At 43.5% G+C, this 19,019-nt stretch overlaps 1 protein-coding gene across 2 annotated transcripts in view; it reads right to left on the bottom strand.

Annotated features, from left to right (window-relative positions):
- The window catches only part of PCBD2 (pterin-4 alpha-carbinolamine dehydratase 2), a 696,436-nt gene that overhangs the window by 580,056 nt on the left and 97,361 nt on the right, over positions 1 to 19,019 (bottom strand). For both annotated transcript variants that reach the window (XM_073620815.1, XM_073620816.1), the window contains exon 2: positions 15,639 to 15,770. In XM_073620815.1, coding sequence (XP_073476916.1) covers positions 15,639 to 15,770 — 132 coding nt within the window. The remainder of the gene's footprint in view (positions 1 to 15,638; positions 15,771 to 19,019) is intronic.

Here is a 19,019-nt window from a genome sequence, read left to right as displayed (position 1 = left end):
TATGTGAAGCACAAATAAGGAACACCTACTGTACTATTTGTCCATTTCTTTTTGTAAGTTATGAAAAGTGATGATGTTCCTTGAAGTAGAACTAGCACCAGATGAACACATGTCATGTTCAATGTTAATTACATTGAACTACAATACATGTGAATATACTGTGTGTACTTTGGGTCTTCTGTTAAACAACAAAAGGAAATTGGAAAATGTGAGTGATATATGGTCAGATAAGACAGATATCCAAAAACCTAGAGCTGCACGATTCTGGCTAAAATGAGAATCACAATTTTTTTGCTTAGAAGATGGGTCACGATTCTCTCATGATTCTCGCAGCGTAACATCATCTGTCACATTAAACAAAAAAATTGGGCTAACTTTACTGTTTCGTTTTTTTTTTTTTTTAATTCATTGAAGTGTATTTTTTCCCAAAATACTGCGTTTGAAAGACCACTGTGCAAATACAGTGTGATATAAAATATTGCAACAATCGCCAGTTTATTCCCTAGGGTCTCTGCTAAAAAAATATATATAATGTTTAGGGTTCCAAGTAATTTTCTAGCAAAAAATACCGATTTTAACTTTGTAAAACAAAAGCGTCAGAAAAAGGTTTAGGACTTTAAGAGGTTAAACTTCCTGCATTACACACAACTTTGATCTAGGAAAGAAGAGTTATGGCCTGTACACACAACCGGTTTTGCCGTCGGAATAACCTCTGAAGCTTTTTCCGATGGAGTTCCAACAGAATTCCGCTCAAGCTGTCTTGCATACACACGGTCACACCAAATTCCGAACGTCCAGAACGCGGTGACGTACAACACGTACGATGGGACTGCATCGGAACAGCATACAGATGAGCATTTTTTCCGATAGTAATTTGTTCCGTCGGAAAAATATAGAACACGTTCTCTATCTAAGTCCGTCTGAATTTTCGACAGAAAAAGTCCGATGGGGCATACACACGGTCAGAATATACGATAAAAACCTCCCATCGGACTTTTTCTGTCGGAAATTCCGTTCGTGTGTATGCGGCATTACAATGTTTCTAGTTATCTACTAGCACAGACAATGTTGGTAAAACTTGGCAGACTGCCCAGTTTTTTCTTTTAACAGCTGAGTGAGCAGAGAAGTCTCTACACTTGTTACATCAAAAAAATTGGGAAACTCTGCAATAGAGATTGTGAGAGGGGTTGAATAAAGATCACAATTTTTTAAACATTGTTTTTTTTTTTAAACATCTTGAAATTAAATTTAATCTTGATGCCAAGATTTTTGACTTGCTAGTAAAATTTGTTTCTCTGAATACAGTACAGGACATAGGCTCTTAAATCATTATGGCTGGTTTATATGCAACTTCCTTCAGGTGAATGGACACTGGCAAAAAAAAAGATGGCTGCAGGGACATTCCCCTTTGTAACCCCTCCTGTTTTGTAAAAAGCAACAGAAAAATCATAAAAACAGAAGGAAGGGACCCGTGTTCCATATACTCCAAGAAATGGATTTACTGGAATGTTAAAAATCCTGTCATGGGGGGCGTGACCGGAAGCCAAGCTGGATGGCTGCCTAATTCACTAGCTCCACGAGCCCACAGCGAAAAAAGCAATATTAGGGGCAATCAACTCAACTTTAATGGGAAAGTCCAGGACCACCCGCTCCTCTAAACCAAGGGGATCATCCCTACCCCCTCCGGGGACGAATACGGACCTCCGCTCGTTCTTTCAGCGGCCCGGAATGTCCCAGGACGAGGAGGCCAATATGGCACCGGATGCCTATGCGCCTGCACAGCAGAGCTCCGATCGGTCTCCATGGCCGACTTCTCCCTGGCAGCAGAACCAAGAGGGGCCACGGCAGGATGGAGCGATCCCCCGAGAAGGCATCCAACACACGGCAGCGGTGAGTCCTCCACAACGGTCGGACGCCCAGACCGAGCGGCAGCATGGATCTCCGCCCGCCATGCTGCCCACCTCCCCCTCACACTATACACAATGCTCGGCAGCGTTCCTGAGACTCCTAAGAACAGCCCCAGACACTGACACACAGAGTATGGAGCCGGCGTCCCCAGGCTCATCTGAACTGTCCCAGGACTTTCCACCCCTGCCAGGCCCTGCAGACCCCCATCCCAGAGCATATCGATCCCCTGAGGGAGGAAAGGGAGGGCCATGGGCAATGAATGCTACATCTCCCCCCCCTAAAGCACAGAGACTGTCTCGCTCCAGAGAGCCCAGCACTTCTGGACAACACAAAGCATCAGAGCCCTCCTACGCACAGAAAGCGGGCACCCCACTTTCACACCCAGCAAAGCACCCTCCTGCAGGAACTCCCCTGCAGCCACATACGGGGACATGGTCGGACTCATGGGATCCCCCAGCACCAGGAGGTCAATTACAACATGAGGAAGGCGCATTAACTCCGCGCACCCCACCGCGTGGCCCATCCTCACCTCACTACCAGTATAGCCCTATGCAGGACTCACTCATGCCCCCTCAATGGCACTCTTATCTGCAAGCTATACCTACAAAAGAGGATTTTAAACAACTAATTGAAGACGTTAAATCCACATGTCGCACAGAAATCCAAGTACTACAGACAGGACTTAAACATTTGGCCGATAGAATGGAGATGGCAGAGGAGGAAATCCAGGAAACTAAACTGGCGGTCCACAGAACACAACTTCAGGGCGCAGACCACAGAGTAATGCTGAGAGATATGCAAAGGCATATAGAAGACCTGGACAACAGGGGGCGCCGCAACAACATCAGGGTGATAGGTATCCCAGAACCAGAGGGCGCCGAAGACCTGCAAATGACCCTGCAAACCGTCTTTAACAATCTTATCGGGGAGCCACCAACAAAACATATAGAAATGGACAGAGCCCATAGGGCACTTCACCCTAAAGGAGCCACCCCTAAACCCAGAGACATTATTTGCAGAATCAGCTCCTACCCTCTCAAAGAGGAAATTATGAGGCAGGCACGCCTAGCACGCAGAGTAACATTTGAGGACGCCCAGATCCAACTATACCCGGACCTATCCTGGCTCACTCTACAAAAACGTAGACTTCTCCAACCCTTACTACAAATCTTACAGAAAGAAGCCATCACCTACCGATGGGGCTTTCCATTTAGCCTCACAGTAAAACACCAGGGCAAATCCGCAGTTTTGAGACACCCAGAAGATCTACGCACGTTTTGTGAAGTATTGGAAATCCCAGCTCCACAACTACCAGACTGGGATATAGTGGCTACTCCCCCACCGCCGCCCACCACATGGCAGAGAGTGCCTTCATCTAACCGATCCAGGAACTCTGATACACAACGCAAGCCTACTAAGCATAAGGCCCGCTGAACTGCAAATGCTGCGATCTCATGCAAATATGGGACTTGAGCACTTAGGCTCAGTATTTAGAACGGTCCAGACAGCAGTTAATCTACTGCAACCCTAGATTAGCATCCTTCAACATGCCCCTATGCCACTTTAGAGTTCGCTATTACGGGCAAGACTCAGGAGCTTGGAGTTGATAGGCCTTAGATCCATCACCTATCACCCCCTCACCCCCCTCTTTATTTTTTTTTCTAGTTAGAAACGGGTGCACAGTATTAGGCTGTGTACGGTTTACAAGATATGGTTGATAGTACACTGGCTCCCGGGGGTGCCTCTCCGCCCGTCCCATTTGGGGTGGGGGGGGGAGGCCCGCGCGGGAATCCGTTCTGACCTTGGCCCGTTGGCCATTCTAAGTTTGAAAGCAAGGTTTATATTATGTTACCATTATGTATTAACTGTATTTTTCTCTTTTCCCCAGTCCCTTCTTCTTCTCTCTCCTTCCAGCCGTCATCCTGCACGCACAGATTTAAGCACGGTACTTCCTGGTCTCCTCCCGGAGAGTGCCCACTCTGATCCTGAGACCTCGACCCCTAACAAATCTCAACTAGGTAAGCGTTTACCCCCGTACCCTCACCCATCACCATTATGGCCAAGGTATTATCACTAAATGTACATGGACTGAACTCCAATAGGAAAAGACATCTGGCGCTGAGGGAATTTAGACAGTCGGGAGCTGATATTATTATGGTCCAGGAGACCCATTATAATAAAGAAGGCTCATTCGCATTTGCATCCAGATATTACTCCCAAATCTATTTAGCATCAGGCACTCATAAAAAGGCTGGAATGGCAATACTTATTAAGCAAGGGGCTCCCTTTACCTGCGTGACCCAACATTGTGATCCCCATGGCCACTTCATTATCTTACAGGGGCAGTGGCAAACACAAGAAGTGACACTATGTGCATTATATGCCCCGAATACCAGACAACATAGCTTCCTGTCCAAGGTATATGCTCGCATCTTTAGATCTACCCCCAGGGTTCTTATAGTGGGAGGTGATTTCAACCTCATTCAATCAGCTGCTGCGGATCGCCAGACGGTGGCCCCCCCAGGCCCCTTCGTCCAGGGTCCATAGAGACTCGAGACTATTCAGACAAATCACTAGACGATATGCGCTCTTTGACGCATGGAGGGCTCTCTGTCCAGGCGATCGGCAGTATACATTTTACTCGGCCCCCCATCGGACCCACACACGCATCGACTACTTTTTTGTCAATAATCACACACTCAAACTGACACGCAAGGCGCAAATACTTCCAATCTCATGGTCGGACCATGCCCTCATCCTACTCACATTGGACTTAGGCACCCCAGTTCGTAGACCATATAACTGGAGGATGAATACTTTCCTCCTCCAACATCAACCTGCTCTAGCAGAATTAAACTCCACGCTTAAATATTATTTTCTAGAGAACGCCAATCAGGAAGTTTCACTCCCCACACTTTGGGAAGCCCACAAGGCGGTCCTTCGGGGTAAATGTATAGCGCTTTCATCAGCGCTAAAAAAAGATGCCACAGCAGCAAAAGTAAATACAGAGCGAGAACTTAGAGCTTATGAACACAAATTTCAACTTAATCCCACAATACCTGTTTTAAGGAAAATAATTAAACTCCGCACAACCCTCCGAGATCTAGCCTTGGGACAGGTAGAAAAGGCCTTAACAAGACTGAAACAAATGTTCTATGATAAGGGAAATAAAGCACATTCTCTTCTAGCCAATAAATTACGTGAACGTTCCCACATGATCTCTCCACAGCAGATAAAAAACAAAGGGGGACAGTTGCTATCCCACCCTGTAGACATAGCCCGTACATTCGCGGACTTTTACAAGGAACTCTACAACAATCCTGAGATACCCAACAACCCAACTTCTATAGACTTAACCCACAAAATGCAACAATACCTGGAACAAAGTGGCATTCCCCATCTCCAATCCTCTGATCTGATGACACTTAACGCACAGATTACTGATGAGGAAATAGAACTAACTGTCAAGTCCCTTCCTCCCCACAAAGCCCCAGGTCCGGACGGCTTCCCGTACGAATACTATAAAACATTTCTCCCTCTTTTACTTCCCCATCTCCGCAGACTGTTTACCGCTTTTCTTAATGACACACCCATTCCCCTGGAGATGCAGAAATCTTTTATCACCATGATCCCTAAACCAGATAAAGACCCCTCCCTTTGCGCGAATTATAGACCCATTGCATTACTAAATTCAGACTTAAAAATTTTTACTAAACTTCTATCCAATCGCCTGAACATGATACTCCCATCACTGATCCACTAAGACCAAGTAGGGTTTGTCCCCTTACGGCAGGCAAGTGACAACACTAGAAGAGTGGTTGACTTGGTGGAAGTGGCGAACAGGGAGGGCACCCCTTCATTACTACTTAGTTTAGATGCTGAGAAAGCTTTTGATCGACTGGGGTGGCCGTTCCTGTTCGCCACACTGGGTCATATGGGCTTCCGGGGACCCTTTCTACGGGCAAACACCTATACTCCAACCCTTCCTCTCAGGTCAGGACCCCCTTTGCAACATCAACGTCATTTACAGTATCGAACAGCACCAGACAGGGATGCCCATTGTCACCCCTCTTGTTCGCGCTGTGTGTGGAACCCCTAGCGGCATCCATTAGGAATAACCTGGATATACGAGGGATTACGGTTAGAGACAGAGAATTTAAAATCTCCCTCTTTGCCGATGATATTATTCTCACCCTGACCCAGCCCCATGTTACCCTCCCGAACCTACATGCAGAATTAGACAGATTTCGCACCATATCAGGATATAAGATTAACGCTTCTAAATCAGAAGCATTACCCATCAATATCTCTGAGGCTGAGATCACGCTTCTACAATCTAGCTTTCAGTACAACTGGAAAACAACCGCCTTGAAGTATCTGGGCACTTATATTACTCCACAATTTAACACATTATATCAAGAAAACTTCCCCCCTCTCTTCAACACAATTAGATCCCTGTTACTTCAGTGGAAGAAACATCGTATCTCCCTCTTAGGTCGAATTGCCTCCATTAAGATGACCATCCTCCCAAAACTACTGTACCTTTTCCAGACACTTCCCATACCCATACCAATTAAACAACTGAAAAAACTGCAGTCAGATCTGCTAGACTTCACGTGGAACTACAAAAGACACAAGATCCCGAGATCAGTTCTGATGGCGTTGCGCAGTGAGGGGGGCCTAGCTTTTCCAAATATCACTAAATACTATCAGGCTGCGCAATTAAGAGCGGTGGCCTCATGGTTTACTCAAAAATCATATAATAAGTGGACAGAGATTGAGAAATTATGGCTGGCTCCAATACACCCGAACAGCTTATTATGGAATGCAAATGCAGATGTGGCTCCCGACCGCTTGCTGGGTCCTATGGCCCTGCTACGGCAGATGTGGCGTAAGATAGCACAACCCAATAAACTGATCTCGGAGAGATCGACTTTAACTTCCTTTGTCTGCAACCCCAGAGTGCCAGATAGTCTCACACACCAGATGTCACACCCCTGGTCTTCTAAGAATCTATTCCACTTCGGGAGTATAGTAGATCCCAGATCCTGTAGATTGCTGCCCTTCTCAGACTTGCAGACCAAACACGAACTACCGAGACAAGCATTTTATGGGTACCTACAAATACGACACTACGCATTAACCATAGCCCCAAACCTACAATTTTCACCTCCATCCCCGTTTGAAATTATAATTCTAGCAGGTAACACACAGAAGGGTCTCATGTCAGGAATCTATAAGATACTGAATGCTTTCCACCTAGAGGAGAAAGGAAAACATCACTACATGCTTTAATGGGACAAGATTCTTAGTGAAGAACTCCCATTGGAGCAATGGCAGATAATATGGAACCAAGCAGCAAAGAGTTCAATATGCACGCTTTATAAGGAAAATTCATATAAAATTCTTTGCTTTTGGTACATGACTCCAGATGTGCTTCATTCAATCTTCCCGACAAGCTCAGATAAATGCTGGCGTTGCCAGAGAGCAAGAGGCACTTTTATACATATATATTGGACCTGCCCAATAATCACCCCATACTGGAAAATGGTTCGGGATCTCCTTTCTCGTATTCTGGAAATTGAGGTTCAGGAGTCCCCAAAATTTTTCCTACTGGGTTTATCACCAATAAAACTTGGCAAACCCTACAAGAAATTAGTGAGACATATACTCACTGCAGCATGCTGCCTAGTAGCTCTAAATTGGAAACGTAGTACCCCGCCCTCTCCTGAAGATATTTACTCTAGAATTAAAGATGTTGAACTAATGGAGAAAATGACAGCTAGAATACAAGACAGGCTGGAGGCCCACAACAGAGTTTGGGAACCGTGGCACCTCCGGGAGGACATACCATGACCAGGTAATAAATCTAATTGGATGGCTTACTTCCTTCTATCCTTCCTCTTTTTTCTCTTCTTTTATCCCCCCCAAATCTATAATAACACTGGTTTTTCCCCTTTTGTTTTTTTCTTTTTATTATGGAAGAATGTGCTACATTTTAGTACCAGAAATAAGTTTCCATTTACTTCTTTGTTTCCCAAAGGAATTAACAGCTAAACTATACTGAACATAAGTTTAACATCACAAGTGGTTATACTGGATATTATATGTGATCTTTCATGTTCCTTTATTTTGTATTGACAATACATTTAATAAAACGTTATTTGAGAAAAAAAAAAAAATCCTGTCATACAGTACGGGACACAGGCTGTCTAATCATTAGGACCAGGACATGCAAAAGTAGTCCAACTGAGAGGTGGGAAAGAGAAAACCATGCCAAACAGACCTACACAACAAATGGGTCAAGAACGTACTGACCGAGTCAGAGAGAAGCTTGCTAGCACCTTGCACCCGAAAAGGACATCAGAAGAGGCTTGAACATTCACCTAGGAGAACGTAAAGCCGACCTTCAGTCATTTTTTCAACTTTCCATCTATTAAATCTTCTGCCCTTGTTTTTTTTAACATTGGATAGTAAAACATTTTTTTTTCTGCCAGTAAATACTTTATACAGCCCACTTGCGGTTTCTTGTTTGGGAAAAATCCTAGACTTATGACATATTGCACAGGAAGGGAGGGGGGAGATGAGTCATAAGAGGGCCAATGAGAGCTGCAGGGCTGCACAGCTGGAGGTGTGCCTATGTGTGTCTGTGTAAATCCAGGAAGTGAACAGGCAGCACTTTCAGCTGCCCACAGTTAAAATGGATGCAGCCAAACTCAGTAGAGGGAGATTTCCACAGCATATTTGGCAAGTACAGAATCACAGTATATATAAAGATGCAAAGTGTTTGGAGGGAAGCTTCAGAATGGCAAAGATGTTTTTATTACAAATTATGTGAGGAGACTGCAGTTCATCTTTAAACATGTGAACAGAACACCAGGTGGCAGCCTTGTAAATCTGAAAAACAGATGCTTGATGCTGAACAGCCCAAGACATACCAGCAGATCTGATGCAATGCACTTTAACAGGAAAGAGAGGAACTACAAAAACAAGGAGAAAGGAAGGCGCAAGCACCTAGTGAATTATCACAAAAAAATTATTTGAGCAGGAGGAACTCTATCCTTGAAAACAGAGGCTCGAAGAATACCTTGTCTGAATATTCTAACAATGGTGGTGCAAGAAGCTGAGAGTCCCCCTTGCATACCCCCAGGAAGCAAAACAAGGGAACCAGATTGCCTTCAAGAGTCAGTAACTGGGAGGTAAATTTTCACAATGTGCACCACACTCAGACACCAGAGAGAAGTTTCCTTTGGTTTTGGAGCAGGACAATGTCCTTATTAAAGTGAAAAGTAGAGACTACCTTTGGGGTGAAGGAGGCCTTAGAAGGTAGGGCTGATCAATTTGTAATGGCCCTGTTCCTCAGGACCATGCCTTCAACAGCCAGTGACCAAGAAGCAGAATGGAACACTTACCCTTGGCACAGAAGGTTAGGATGATCTGTTAGGACCTATGGAGCATCTGACAGGTGTTTGTGTACATTACAGTACCACACCCTCCTGCACCAATCTGGTCCAATTAGAATCACCAGAATGCCCTCCATCTTGATATCGAGAAGTAAATGATGGAGAATCTGGAGGGGCAGAATAGCACAGTTCAGGCTGAACTAATCCCACGGAGTCACCAGAACATCCACTGCAAATGCTCAAGGGATACTTGGCCTAGCTACAAGCTTGTCCAGTTTGTTGATGAAGCTGGACATCAGAGGTTTCACAGTTAGCATCCACCACATGTTGCAAAGGGCAGAAAGCGTGCGTGCCAATTTTCCTCACTTGGGACGTGGATGACAAGCGAGTGACTCAAGTCTGCTTCATGGTGCATGGCACAGCTTCCGGTGCCTCCTTAATGCTTCACGTAGGCCATTGTTGGGGCATTGTCCAACTGGATTCTCATCGAGTGTCCTCGCAATAGAAGAGTCCAGTGTTGGAGACAAACAAATCACTCTAAAGCCTAAATTGTTGATGGAAAGGTGAGCTTCCTGCAATGACCCAGTCCTCTACACTGAGAGGGTATACAAGACTGCTCCCCAGTTCGACAGGCTGGTATTCATCATAAGCATCCACCACATCTTTAGAGGAAAGGGCTTCCCTGACTCCAGCACTGGGTTGGAATCCCACCACGTGAGGGAGAGTCTGGCCCCTGGGGTCAAACGCCTGGGAAAGCCCAAGGACAGAGTCCTGTTTGTCCCTTGCTGTCAAAACGTTGAGTTGCAATGTTCTGGAGTGAAACTGGGCATAAAAGACACATGTGGCAAAGACCTGGGCATGTGTGCAGAGGGACAAAAAGCATGAGGATCAGACTGGGATCCAACTGAAGCTCTGTAGAGTCTGTACTGTCTGTTGGATGCTAGTTCAACAGGGACAGGAAAGACTGGTCCTTTAACAGCAGATTGGTAATTATGATCACTGAAAAATGCAGATCGTGTTGATGAGGCAAAAAGGTGGGGATTTCCAGATGTTTATTGAGGCCAGAAAATCCCCTAGGGAGGAAATGGAGGAAGGGAGGAAATGACCAACCTGGCAGTTTCTGAGTGGAAGCTTTTTTGTTTTAAACAACATGATGAAAAGCTTCAGATCCAAAATGGGCTGAACTGGTTCATTCAGTTTGGGAATAGAAAAAAGGTCACTAGCAGGCAGCTCCACCCGTGATGGGAAAAGTACAAGTTTGAAAGCATAAAGCAAGGACCCTAGGCATCTGAGGTTTTCTGGGATCAGAAGGCTGAGAAGGCCAACAGACATCTTCCAACCCTTATGCCGCATACACAATATCGGAAATTCAGCCAGCAAAACTCAGATGAGAGCTTTTTGTCAGAAAATGCGACTGTGTGTATGCTCCATCGGTGTTTTGCTGGCGGAATTCCAGCCAGCAAAAGATTGAGAGCATGTTCTCTATTTGTCGGTTGGGAAAAGTTCCTATCCGAAAATGCGATCATCTGTACAAATTCCGACGCGCAAAATTCCTACGCATGCTTGAAAACAATTCGACTCATGCTCGGAAGCATTGAACTTCATTTTCTCAGCTCGTCGTAGTGTTGTACATCACCGCATTCTTGACGTTTGAAAGTTCAGAGAACTTTTGTGTGACCATGTGTATGCAAGACAAGCTTGAGTGGAATTCCGTCGGAAGAACCATCCAAGTTTTTTCCAACAGAAAATCCACTCATGTGTACGGGGCATGACTGTGAAGAGGCCTTTGCACCAATCTTGGCTGGTTTGGAGGGCCAGGGGGTCCTGTACTAACATAACCAGTAAAGTCTGCACGGTCAGAATCAGTACTGTACTGACCTAACCAAAAAGGTCAGCAGAAACAGAATCTGTACTGTCCTGACAATGAGAATGGTCAGCAGAAACAGAATCTGTACTGTCCTGACAATGAGAATGGTCAGCAGAAACAGAATCTGTACTGACATCATCAGAAACATGCTTACAGACATAAATGAATGGGCTGCCTTCAGATAGCGTATGTTAATGTAAAACACCAAAATGGGCCAGTGGGAATGAGCTTTAACTAATCCTCCAAATGATCATTACAGACACAGCCAAAGTAGTACAAAAATATGGCTAACAAGAAGGGTAAGCGTGGTTTATATCAAACAATGTGAACCAATCCTCCCACAAATAGCTGGCATAAATACAAACTGTAGAAAAACAGCACATTGAGGAGAAACCCACCAATAAAAAAAACAAAACAAAAACAAACATCTAAAACCATGAGGAAAACCTTGATGTCATACAATGCAAGCACGGTTCATGATAATAAAGCAAGACCAGTTAACCCCTGTTAAGGAAACCTTGTTTCCCCACCAAGTCAGAACCAGGTCCAAAAGTAAAATACAGCATCATACAAACAAGTCCTGAGAAGCACAAATGATTCAGAAAGTGGTTAAACTTAGATATTTATATAGTGTAAATAATGGTTTAAAGGCTAAGTTTACCTTTAAAAATTCACATATTTTTTGAAAGAAAAAGAAATGTGCATTTATTAGGTTTTCAAAAATGTGAGCAGTTTAAAGTGATGTATTCGGGTATTACAAGCAGCACCTATGATGTGTGAGTGCTATTAATGCTGCTCAAACCAGAGATTGGAAGAAACAGGCATTGCTTTTTGGCAGATATTAGATCCTGTGAGCTTACTAATAAAAGAGGGCACTATAACAATTCCAAAATTGCTGAGGTAACTAGGCATTAACCCCGGCGGCCTTGGTGCCCTACTACAGGCTATGGCCTATCGGACCTACTCAAAAATCTAGCACAGGCTTTTCTATGTCCTGTGCACTCTGCAGTCTTATCTCAAGTCATGTTAATAGCCCTTCCCAATTCACCTCTGCAGAGTACAGAACATCCCTATGGTATATAAAGCAGAGAACAGGAAAGATGTTTTGAAGTTCTAACACACTTTCTGCACTGGGGTGGCAAAGGCACTCTTCCAAAGCTAACAGTAAAGGGGTGTTGTCAACTAGAATAGGAAGGGTTTTACTGGTGGATCAACAGATGAAACCCCCCCAAAAAAAAATGCAATCACCACATCTAAAGACTGGTAAGCTACAATACATTACATTTTTGTTCTTGGATTTAGGCACACCTTAAGAAGAGATTTAAAGCATGAATAAGCATTTGGTCTAAAAACACCAAGATCCAGTTTATGTTTATTAAGGCTATTAGCCCGTAAAAGACAGACAGTAGATGCTACCACAACAAAAAGCAGTAGTTTACTCTGGCAATCTCAGGTGTGTAATAACCAAAATGACTGCATTCACCCCTTCCTGTTTTGGGTTTAGAAGTCTAAGCCTCTTAAAAATTGTAATCAAAAATCAAATTCCCACAAATGTCTGCTAAACCAGAGATATGACATTTACAGTCATCTACCTGTGTTTTATAGTCATTAAAATTGCAAAAAGAGGAATGTAAGTTTATAAACATATGCTTCAACATTCTGTTCACTCACTAGCATAAGCTTCATGGCCTGTTCACCTTTATTGATCTTACACAGGAATATATTAAACCCTTCCCTACCAGCTCAAAATGCTAGGAGGCAGGAATTCTGATCATGTGACCACTGTAATTCAATCTCATAGCGGTCAGATGATCAGAAGCTCCCAATCGCAAGTATGCATCGAGAGCTTTCCGTGACATTTTAGTTACTGCGCATACTCCGTTCAATCACAGACAGGTGTGGACACCTCGCCCATCTCCACCAATGTTTCTGTTGCTCACTCTGCCTGAACAGCGTAACCTAAACAAACCCTTTGTACTCAAATGGGCAACTGCTACCAAGCACCCTACTCATACTGACACAAACTATGCCACCTGCAGTGTTCCTTATTACATGACAAAGGGTTGCCAGAGCATTTTGGGTTAGTTACAGCACAAGCAATTTCCTTACCAACACAATGGGGTTTATTTACTAAAGGTAAATCCACTTTGCACTACAAGTGTACTGCAAGTGCACTCGGAAGTGCAGTCCCTGTAGATCTGAGGGGACATGCAAGAAAAAAAAAAAAAAAACAACATTTTTGCTTGTACTTGATTGGATGATAAAATCAGCAGAGCTTCCCCTCATTTCAGATCTTCCCCTCAGATCTAAAGCGACTGCACTTCCAAGTGAACTTGTAGTGCAAAGTGGATTTGCCTTTAGTAAATCAACCCCAATGTCTCTTATCAAAACTTTAGAGAGAATCATCCATTAAAGGGATAGATTGCTCTTCCGATTCAATCACTTTTGGGTGTAAGTTTCAGCTTGTAGAAAAAGGGAATGGGGTAATGGCGCCAAGTGTAAATATCTAAATTTTCTAATGCGGACATAAACAGTGTTAATATAATAATTAAAGTGCACAATAAATAAATAACTCTTAAAAGTCCAAAAAAGCACCGTGAACAATTCTTCTATATATGCTCCAACACTGTGCTTCTAAAGTGCTTTGTGCTTCAAAATCTCAAATCAATAGTGCTTCACCCGAAGTGGTAATCAAATGCAATCACCAGATAGCCTCGGCCAACAAGTGACCATTAAGCGTGTGATATAGGAAACTCCTCGTCTCATTGATTTAGCCTCTTCAGGAATCTCATCACAATCAATTATCCGTGTGTGGATAAAAAACGATTCCAATCCAATATGCAATGGTATATAAACATGACTTTCTTCAGCCTCATATATCCTCTACTGAATACATCCAACTCACATCACAGGACATCTGTGGCTCTTTGCTCCACCGCAAAGAGCCACAGAAGGCAGGAATAGTTTAATATTGCTTTTTTAATTTCTTAAAATTTTGCACTTACATAGTCCAATACAAGATGCAGCAGGCATAAAAACAGCTCAGGGAAAGCAGAAGTCGATCTGTCACTGCTATGTGACTCGTGGCGTGCGTTTCAGCTTCCCAAGCGGAAGTGGAGGACTCCTGTAAGTGTGCGTATCAGGCCTTACTTCAATGCAGTTCATGCTCAAGTGTGCGTCCTCAGGAAGTACTTTAAGAATTTAAAGAAGTAATATTACACTATTCCTGCCTTCTGTGGCTCTTTGTGGCAGAGCCAATTCTACAGAGTCCTGTGATGCGAGTTGGATGTAATCAGTAGAAGATATATGAGGCTATAGAAGTCCTATTTATATACCATTGCATATTGGATTGGAATCGTTTTTTATCCACACACGGATGATTGATTGTGATGAGATTCTTGAAGGGGCTAAATCAATGAGACGAGGAGTTTCCTATATCACACGCTTAATGGTCACTTGTTGGCCGAGGCTATCTGGTGAGCGCATTTGATTACCACTTTGGGTGAAGCACTATTGATTTGAGATTTTGGAGCACAAAGCACTTTAGAAGCACGGTGTTGGCGCATATATAGAAGAATTGTTCACAGAGCGTTTTTTGGACTTTTTAGAGTTATGTATTTATTGTGCACTTTATTAATTGTATTAACACTGTTTATGAATTTTCACTTATTATTTTGTAAATTGCGCCCTTTATAAGTAATATTTCATAAGTTTCAGCTTGGCCCACCAAACTCTTCAAAAGGACAGGCTTTTTACAACAAAAGAAGCAAAGCAGAAAAAAAACTGAAAAAAGCACCTAAAGTTACACTTGCTGTCTAGATAAAAGATTATGAATGCAATAATGATGATGATGATGATGATGATGATGATTAGGCAGTATTTCATATTTTTACCTGCCTAAAAAAATATATATTTTTTTTTACTTTGAATCCAAACCATAATAATGAAAGGACGAAAGTATAATACAAACTGATATACATTCCTTTTTTGTTTAGTGTTTTTATTCTTTAGATGTGACAAAAAATGATGAAGAAAACATAAAAGGCAATCTATAGTGTATTTTTAACTACTCGTTAGCCTCTGCTCAATACAGGAGAGAATTTGACGATGGAAATTATAGTTTTAAGATTGTGGGGCTGCAAAGCCTCCACACTATGCAATGAGGTGAACCTTGATTCATTTCTTTTTCTAACAAAGACATTTATTTTCATTGACAAATGTATGTACCTACCATAGTCATATAGACATACACAAAAACTAGAGTCAGTTTGGGTGGAAACTGATTATCCTATCACCATGTTTTGGATATTGGGAGAAAACCCAGGCAAACGTGAGATCTTCAGAACTTTTATGCATGCAATGTTCCTGAAAGTAGGGTTCATCATGATGCACATATATTTTTTTAAGAATAGCAAGTTTATGAATAACAAATTCAACAGTTTACACAGATATCAAGTCACCTGGTTGAAGGTCTTGAAGGCAAACTCTTTGTAGATAGCATCTCTAGCAGTGACCTCAATCCACCCCAAAGATTGTAGTTGTTGCAGAGTTTGTGTCCTTTCTTCAGGAGTTAGAAGGTGAGCCTCTGAAGTCTGCCAAACAGTAAAAAAAAAAAAAAAGTTCATGTATTTGGAAAGTTACATCATAATTTTCAAGTTGATAAATACAACCTAGAAATGTAAGGTTCAAAGGCCATCACCACTACAGTCTATGAAAACCATGGCTTCTATGGAATATAACCCAACAAAAAAAATTATAACCCAGAGGGTTCTAGTGAGAAGGAATAAAAGGGAACAATGTTTAATTGTGCTGTCCAAATAATAAAAATATTAAATACATGCTAATATCAAGAATCTATATAACTAACTATAACTATAACTAACACATAATAACATGATAAAGTGCCAACAAATATGTGCAAAAATGAAAATCTGTCCAAATATATGAATAGAAAAAAGCCCCAACTGTCCATAGAAAGTGCTCTGAATAATGCATCTTCATAGGAAAAGCAGTGCGTTATGCTCCTTAAATCCACTCTGTACTCCACCACATTATAAAATAGTGCTCCATCACCAGGTGAATTGCACGCTCACCTTAAAAGGAGTTGTAAACCCTTACAGTTTTTCACCTTAATGCATAACATGCATTAAGGTGAAAAACCTTTTGACTGCAGCAGCCCCCTAGAGCCCCCCTTTTCTTACCTGAGCCCGATTCCAGCGACGGGGACGAGCACAGCAGCTCCAGCCGCTGTCTCCAGTCCTCATTGGATAGATTGATAGGCTCCCGCTGCTTTACAATCACTTTAATTCAAGACCCACAAAATGGGAAAACAAAGCTTGTAATGACCAGATACTGGTCCTCCACTCACATCTTTTAATGGCTTAGCTTCCCCAGATGGGGTATCTCTATACAGCTCTCAGGGAAAAAAAAGGAAACAAACAATCTTCAATGGTGTAGTATTTTGGTTAACATACATAGAAATGCATTAACCCAGCTTTAAGAAATTCCCTCACATTTATTGAATTAAAAACAAGCATATGAATAATGCAGCATATGCCGAGCGGCTGTTGCAGGCGTGGGTTATAGATAACGGTGATCTTCACCGTAAAGTCCGGTCCGTGCATGCGCCGTGAAGAAGAGCTGGCAATGGATCGTGATCACACATTTGTTTGTGCAGTGTTGTTTTTGCTATTCTAGGTATCGCTCCCTTCCATACGAAGGAGGTGATTATGCTATCTAGCCTATTAAAGAAAGAGACGGGTATGGCTACAGGAGTCTGCCTAAAAAGGTAGGTGAATCTAGCACTGTCATCTTGATAAGATTGACTCGTCCCACCGGAGTGAGTGGAAGAGACCTCCAGGCTGCGCATCTTTGGGACATTTGGGAGACTACTGGGTTCAAATTTAGGGTAATAAATTGGTTTAGGTCTCAGTGTATCTCCACTCCCAGGTATCTGAACTGGGAAACCCTCCGGAGTTGCTCATCTGAGGGTGGGGAATTTGTGCCGGCATGAAGCGGAAACAGTATGGACTTTCCCCAGTTTATGCACACCCCCGAGTAACGCCCAAATTTATTAAAAACCGAGAGCGCAGTCCGTAGGGAAGTCCCATTGTCTTTGAGATACAGGAGGGTATCATCGGCATAAAGTGACACTTTTTCGTGGAGGGGGCCTACTGTAATCCCTTGAATCTCAGGGTTGGATCGCAGGAGGATTGCTATGGATTCTATCGCCTATGCAAAAAGTCCCGGGGAGAGGGGACATCCCTGTCTCATTCCCCTACTCATAGAAAAGGGTGGGGAAAGGATATTACCAGTATGGACCCTGGCCGTTGGAGACATGTACACAGCCTCGACCCAGGAAATGAAGACTGGACCAAATCCGAACCTACGGAGGACCTCCCACAGATATTGCCACTCGACTGAGTTGAAAGCTTTCTCTGCATCCAGGGAGGCCACCACCGCAGGCCAGCCGTCTCCAGTCCCAGAGGCCAAGACCGAATACAGTCTCCGGAGAGTGATATGTTCCCTTACCTGGCATAAAACCTGATTGGTCTTCATGAACTAAGGTAAGTATCACCTCGTTCAAGCGTCTGGCGAGGATCTTAGTCAATACTTTAGCATCCGAATTAAGGAGGGATATAGGCCTGTAGGACGAGCATAATTGAGGGTCTTTCCCCAATTTAGGAATCACTATTATAATAGCTTGGGCCATGGATGGGGGAAGAGCCCCTGCCTGTAGTGTTTTGGTAATCATGTTATGCAGCTTAGGTGCCACCTCGTCCATATTTTGTTTGTAAAATTCTGATGGGAACCCATCCAATCCCAGGGTTTTACCCGATTGCAATGAGCCCAGCGCTGTTTGAACCTTCTCTAGTGTAATCGGGGCCTCCAAACTTTCTCTCGCTGAGGGAGTAAGAACCGGGAATGACACTCCATCTAGGAACTTGCATAGCTCTCCGACGGGGTAATCCGCCCTAGAGGAATACAGTTTGGAGTAGTAATCAAAGAAACAGGCATTGATTTCCACCGGAGCAGCCACCAGGGTCCCATCCTCCCTTTTAAGCCATGCTATAGCGGAGACTGGGGACTGTTCCTTAGAGATCCAGGCCAGCAGTCGGCCCGTTTTATCCCCTTGCTCAAATATGCATTGCGTTTGAATTAGCTGCCGCTTATTTACCTTTGCCACTCTGAGCAGCATCATTTCTCTATATGCTACCTTCATATCTTGACCTGTGATGAGATTAGCAGTCTGAGTGTAACGGGACTCAAGGGCTTGGGCCTTTGCCTCCACCTGCTCTAATGTAATCAGATCGTTCTTGCGCTCCCTAGCTATAGAGGAAATATAGCATCCTCTGATGTAAGCCTTGGAGGCCTCCCACTCATTCCTTGGTGAGGTAGTTCCTGCATTTATTAACCAGAATTGTTTAATTAGATTGGCTATTTCTGGATAGGTGCCAAATTCTATCTGCCAGAGGTGTTTTGGTTTGTATGCAGCAGAGCAGGGGGGATTGGTCGGATATATCTCGGGGAAGCATCCTAATATCCTGAATTTTAGGGAGCACACTGACACGAGCGTACAGAAGGTCTATACCGGATAGTGTATTATGAGATAGGGAGTGACAGGTATATATGCGTTCTGAGGGATGCTTCCACCGCCATACATCCACCAACCCAAAGAATTGTGCCCATCTAGAAAGCGCAGAATCAGTTTGGGAGTCTGGCGAAAGCCTATCCATGGAGGGGTTCGGTGGGATGTTAAAATCTCTGACCAGGAGAACATTACCTGTGGGGATTTGTGCCAGCAGAGAGGCAATTGATTGGAGGAGAGAGAGGGTAGCAGG

The sequence above is a fragment of the Aquarana catesbeiana genome, linkage group LG03, assembly GCF_042186555.1.
Source record: "Aquarana catesbeiana isolate 2022-GZ linkage group LG03, ASM4218655v1, whole genome shotgun sequence".
In the NCBI taxonomy this organism is placed as follows: domain Eukaryota; kingdom Metazoa; phylum Chordata; class Amphibia; order Anura; family Ranidae; genus Aquarana; species Aquarana catesbeiana.
Note: the sequence above shows the minus strand (reverse complement) of the source record. Positions and strands in the feature narration are given on the sequence as shown.